We start from the raw sequence: 6,239 nt of genomic DNA on the forward strand, positions 1-6,239 counted from the left end.
GGTTTTGCTTTTGCCAGAGGCAAGGTTGTGCTTTCGCGAGAGTCACGGGCGTGCCTCTTTCGGAAAGGGAAAAAAACGCGTTTTCTGTTTTTTTTTCTTTCCACGAGAGTCACGGTTTTGCTTCCACGAGAGGTACGGTTGTGATTTCGCGAGAGGCACGGGCGTGCCTCTTTCGGAAAGGGAAAAAACCGTGCTCTCGGTTTGGTTTTTTCGTCCGTTTTTTTCGTGAAAAAAAAGTTCGTCAAAACCTATCAACATGGGATCTAGTTTTGAAGATCTCGACGCGAGGAATCCAATGGTGAAAACGGTTTGAGATTTGGACGCACGGTTTAAGAGATAAAACGTTTTGAATAAACGAATCTACGAAAAAGGGAAAACTCCCAGGTTGCGACAAGTGGCGCGCTGCATGTGCGCCACTTGTCGTGACCTGGGAAGATAGAGTGTTCTTTGCAACAAGTACTCCTTAATTAGTGATTTCGCCATAATGTTGATATACAAAAGAAAATGAATGGCAATAACGTGAAGGCCCAACACTCGGAAAGTTTAAGCCCATTGTAGAATGGGCCTACCTTTTCCTTTTATATTAAATATAAACATCATGAGCTTAGTTTTTTTTTCTTGATCTTAAAACATCATGAGCTTTTGTTGTTGTTGCGGGGGTTAAACATCAGTACATCACGAGCTTAGCCTCTTAGGAGAAAAAAGGTAAGAAAAATGGGAACCTGATATATAACACAACAGGATGCCCGTCAGAGCAACCTTTTTAGTTTTTACCCGCAATGCCAATAAACGGACGTCGTCGGCATCCCAATCCAAAACTAACCTTTCTTGCTGTTGCACCGATCCAAAGGTGTCCAATCCAGAGCCGTATGCGTTAACCACGTACGTACTTGTCTGCAATGGCATCTATGCCTATGTGTATCAGCTAATGACGACGAAAATTCAGACCCATCTGACATAGGCATTCTGTGCTCGAGTCCATGATTCAGTCACCGAGTTCATGATGTTTTTGGCTTGGACTCATGGGCACGTGTACTTGAAGGCCGAACTCAGTGACCAGATCACATAGGGCCGTCGGCAATCGGCAGTCGGCAGTGCATGCGGACGCAAACGGGGATGCCAGGACAAGTCGTGGGTGGGGGGGCGTTGCAGCGGTAGCCAGCCTCGGTGTTCTGCGCTCAGGCGGTCTGTATCGTTTCGGTAGCACCGTCGGCGTTGGATTTTGCCTTGCTTTTTATTGCGTGCCGTGCTCTGAATTTGGTTTTCGCAGTTCAATACTGTATCACCGGCAAATACACGATGTGTCTCTGACCTCAAAAAATACATATTCGAAAAGTTTTTAACACTCCCAGATGATGCAAACCGAGGTCAGAAGCACCGGATGTAATGCCGGCACAGCATTTCCTGACGAAATTTCTGAAGTTTCTGAGCGGGAGCTAATTGCACAATCCCATGTAGTAGTAGTACCACACATATGACAGAATGACTCGTTCGTTCAGGGATTCAGGCATGGTGAAGTGGACAAGAACGCATCGCAGAACAGCCCACATCTTGGATGCTAGACCATAAGATTTTTCTTTTACCTGACAATATACGGTGGTATCTTCCCTATGGGCGGTGAACATCTGCGATGGCGACGTATGGTGGTGTGTAGAAGGTTCAGTAATAAAGCACTAAAGCAACTAGACACCGTGGTTCTCGTCTCATGGTCAGGGATCGAGCTCACGTGGTTGTAAGAGGTCGACATGAGATATAACACATAAAAGTACTGTTTTCTCTGAAGCAAAATTGCAAAAGGAAATGTGAGAAAGGCCCAATTCCGTGAAAACAGCGATGCAGCCCAGGTGAATAGCGACGCCGATAGTAGCCAAGTTTTACAATTCAGAGTATTGATTAGGGGAGGCATATTTGGATGATCCAACCATGACCCCTTTGTAAAACCACTTCGTGTGGACTATGAGCAATAAAACTTGGTTATACCCTAAAAAGAAGTTGAAACCTGGCCCTACTGAGCATTAGTGCTACATTCTGGATTCGGATGCAGGGCACTGTGCCTGCATCTTGGATGTACTGGGCTGCTCTGCACTATAACGTGTGTGCCATAACGTAGCGATTGTCATATTGAGGGCGTATATATTGCTCTCAGCTTCTCACTCGTTGTCATAAGCTGCAGTAAGCACAGCAGCTCATCAAGTATGGTGAAGAAGGCTCAACAATTTTATTCTAGAGGAAGGAGTTCAGAACAATTTATTGTCAACTGGGTGAACTGAAAAAATAGAGCAAGAAGACGCAGCAGAAAACCTATGAAAGAAACGGAAAGTAATCAGGAACGGGCTCCTAAAACCTGACGCGATGATAATACAGCAAAATTGCACAGTGCGCATTATTCACATCTCGACAGATCGGGAATTCGAATTCGGCCCACCAAACAAACGATCAGCAAATGCCAATGCAAAGAGAAAGAATGTAGCAGCAGCTGGAGACAATAGCACGCTCCCATGCTATCGCTATAGGCCAGGCCACCCCTTCCCCAATCATGCAATCATGCAGCCGTGCCCATCTCATCTCACCACGGTCCCCTGCCTTCCTTTGCCTTTCTAGCTACAAAATTTATGGCATTGCTTGGTGACTTCAGGAGTTTGGCGCAAGAAATTTCAGAGCCATCCTGATCTCCATCAGTTTTGACACCCCTGCAACACGAATTTTTCCAGTATCCAGCGACAAAACGGCCGATTTATTCAGCTGGTGAGCTTTAAGCACCAACTTGTCGATCCAACAAAAATTAGGGCTGCTAGAACAGTTTATACTGTTGCGGCATATATAATCAACAAAGGAAGTCACGAGGTGCAACAATGTAATCTACAAATGCATCATCATCATTGATGAACGAAGCTATTATCAACTTGAAGCTTTAAGAGAAATGGAATGCAATGAATATGACCGAGAGCAATTCAACAATGAGATTTACACGGATGAGGATGTCTATCTTCTCTATACAAAATTCTCACCTTTGCAGATTGACACCAGAGTTGTTGCAGTAGCACACAATCTGCCATGCCGTCGGGGTTGCGGCTTCGCTTTCCTCCCCATCTCTATCATCTCACAAGCTCCACATCATGAGCTGTTTGTTAGGTTCACAACATGAGGGATGCCCCTGCCAAGCTTCATGGACGGCCAACAGCAATGCTATACACCAGTCCGTTCTCTGATGTTTTGTCATGCTCATGCCATATTCACACACGCACATTGCCAATGGTTCTCTTCTCAAACTCCCGCACCGCGTTCGCGACGCGCTTCATGCTGTCGTCGTAGTACCAGGGCGTCTTATCGGACCACGTCACGCCACCTTTCGGCGGCACCGGCACAAGCTCGCGGCATAACTCGCCGGGAACGTTGATGGTGTTGTGGTAGTGGTAGTACCGGATGAGGTGCTCCGTCTTGTGAGTGGTGTTGCCGATAACGTTCTCGGACATGTGCACGCCCGTGGCGTATGCGTTCTTGGCCTGGATCGCGTACTTCCTGTCGCGCCTCACCCCGGTGATCGAATTCCGGAAAACCAGCTTCTCAAACCCCCATTGTCTGCAAATATGGCGAGTAATATGAGTCAGTCTTTCAGATATACCATGCATTGACAAATGTAGAAGAAGTAATACAACTAGGACTGCAAGGAGAACATGGTAGGTTTCAGCCATTGCATCACCAGAAGTACACTTGAATTACTACAACTGAACTGTTGTTTTTAGAGCTACTGAAAATGAAAACAAGACATAAAAATGAAATGACTGGCTCCAATGATCTTAGATTAGGGTGGGATTGCACGAATACGGAACCTTTATAAGGAAATTTATAACCAAATGGGCACTTTTGGTCAATGGAAAATGACACATGAAGGTTCCTAATTGGGTAATTCCAGTTCAGAAGGTCACATCAACATGCCAAAATTCAAACGATGCAGCAATGGTGGTCTGTATGAGACAGTAATCAAATTCTGTGCAGGAAACGGTCACCTACTTGGAAAAGTCGGCCTCGGAATCGTTGGCGCCCCGCGCGCACAACCTGCTCGACATGGGGTTCTGCTCGATGGTGAACTGCGTGTACGGGTCGAGCTCGGCGAGCACGCCCTCGAGCGTCCGGCCGTCGGGCAGGAAGATGTACTCGTCGACGTCGAAGAAGAAGGTCCACCTGGCGGCGTGCCGGTACCGGTGGAGGCAGTCGTTGACGACGAGGAACTGGTTGTGGTACCAGCCGTCGTAGTCGGCCTGGGCGCGCACGTCCTGCAGCGTGGCGCGGCCGGCGCGCACCCAGGGCTCCAGCGCCGCGCGCACCGCGGGGCCGACGCCGCCGGCGTCGTGGAAGACGAAGTGCGAGCGGGGGCCGAAGAAGCGCGCGTGGTACGCCATCCACTCCCGCACACGCGCCGCGCTGAGGTCGCCGTACAGCGACGAGCCGCAGTAGAGGTAGTCGTACCTGTGCGGGGGGCGGAACGCCGCCTCGTCGTAGCTCCCCGGCGCCTCCTCCAGCGCCTCGATCCGCTCGTACCGCGCCGGCGACGGCCCGTAGTAGGCGTTGAGCACCAGCCTGCCCCCGGCATTGTCGGCGTTGGGCGCCGCCGAGAAGGTGCAGTTCACCACCACGACCGTGTACACCCGGCCGTAGCCCCAGTCCGGGAGCATGTGGTACGTGTTGGCCGCGCGCATCGGCCGCGCCGGCGAGGCGGAGGCGTTGGCGGCGCCGGCGTTGGGCACCCACTCGCAGCGGAACCAGGGCTTGCCGTAGACGTGGACGGGCTTGGACGCGAGCCCGACGACCGCGAAGGTGTACGGCCCGCCGCGGTACGCGCCCATCTGCACGAACAGCGCGGCGGCGCTGCCCACCGCGCGGAACTCCCGCCTGTTCGGGTCAGGCTTGGGCCTTTCCTCCTTCGGCGACGAGGAGGCGTTGGAGCTGGAGCTGGACGCCTTGCCGGAGACGGCGAGCGAGCGCGGCGGCGAGGGGGCGGCCGGGTCCGGGCAGAGGGAGAACGGGGCGGCGAGCAGGGAGTGGTAGGGGCGGAGCTGCCAGGCGGCGGCGAGGAGCGTGAGCACGGTGAGCGCGGCGAGGAAGGGCTTGAGGTCGGAGCAGAGGAGCGCGGGGGCCGGAGGGCCAGCCGCAATGCCGCCGCCGGCCGCCTCGCTCCGCATTCTCCTGCCGCGGATGGGGAGCAATGAGTGGGAGGGAGTGTGGGAGCGGCGCTGAGGATTACGCGAGGCGAGACCCCGTTGGCGGATTAATTAGCCACCTTTTTACAGTACTGCAGAGGGTACGCGCGGTAAAGTTTTTGGCAGGAATTGATGGCGTCACCGTATCCTGTGTGCAGGACACGGAGCACGGGTCTCGGCGTCGGCGCACGCTGTTTTTCCTCGGGTCCGGGATCTCATCTCATCTCTCTCCTCATTTTGGGAATGTTTCTGGGTGGCCTCGTTTACTGGCTACAGTAAGAAACAAGCTGCTAGAACTACTACAACTCCAGCCAGCGTCGAGCCCGGTGTGCTTGAGGTTCATCAATATTAACCTCTAGTCCATCACTGTCACTCACTCCTGTTTTGATATGTGAAGCTCCCGGTTTAATGCTAGGACAGCCGGAGCCACATTTTGTTGGGTACTAGCAGTAGCAACCTTCTCGTGCTTGCCGAACCTGCCACCTTTCGGTGGCACAAAGCCCCAATTAACAACTCTCTCTCCTCTAAACAAAAAGTGCCAATTCAATCACTGTGCCGCATGGCCCGCGCCTTATCCATCCAACGGTCATATCCCTCCGCTCACAGCCTGACACCGCACTCGTGCGCGGGCGCAGTGCGGCATGGGCGCTCGACCGGCGCGAACCAACAGGTGTCACCATGGGAAACACCATGTCAGCGAGGACGGGCCACGCGTGGCTCTGACTACCCGGGATCCGGCGCGGACGTGGATGGCTGCACCGCAGCACACGCACGCGGCCGCTTCCGTTCAAGCGCACGACACCGTCCTGGCTGCCGCGCGTGCCGTGCGGAGCGCGAGCGGCGCTGCCGTGCCGACGGTCACCACGTCCCAGGTCCACGCCACGCGCGCCCCGTTCTCACGTGCCGCCCAGCGGATCGGATCACCCGGTCGATGACGAGCGAGGCAGTTGCGCGATGGGTAGAGAGGTGAGCGAATCAGCGGCGGAGCCTTCCGTTCCAAGCGTAATCGGACTCTGTTTTCAGCGGCGGACGTCGGCTTGT

The 6,239-nt window shown here is 53.2% G+C and overlaps 1 protein-coding gene across 1 annotated transcript; it reads right to left on the bottom strand.

The window, feature by feature from the left end:
- Positions 1 to 2,782: 2,782 nt before the first annotated feature.
- On the bottom strand, positions 2,783 to 5,272 carry LOC123167636 (galactan beta-1,4-galactosyltransferase GALS1). The gene is made up of 2 exons (XM_044585470.1): positions 4,012 to 5,272; positions 2,783 to 3,579 (listed from the first exon to the last, which is right to left on the bottom strand). The coding sequence occupies exons 1-2, from the start codon at positions 5,178 to 5,180 to the stop codon at positions 3,234 to 3,236; spliced, it is 1,515 nt and encodes a 504-aa protein (XP_044441405.1). The 5' UTR covers positions 5,181 to 5,272; the 3' UTR covers positions 2,783 to 3,233.
- Positions 5,273 to 6,239: the final 967 nt, after the last annotated feature.

This window comes from Triticum aestivum, chromosome 7D (assembly GCF_018294505.1).
Source record: "Triticum aestivum cultivar Chinese Spring chromosome 7D, IWGSC CS RefSeq v2.1, whole genome shotgun sequence".
Classification (NCBI taxonomy): Eukaryota; Viridiplantae; Streptophyta; class Magnoliopsida; order Poales; family Poaceae; genus Triticum; species Triticum aestivum.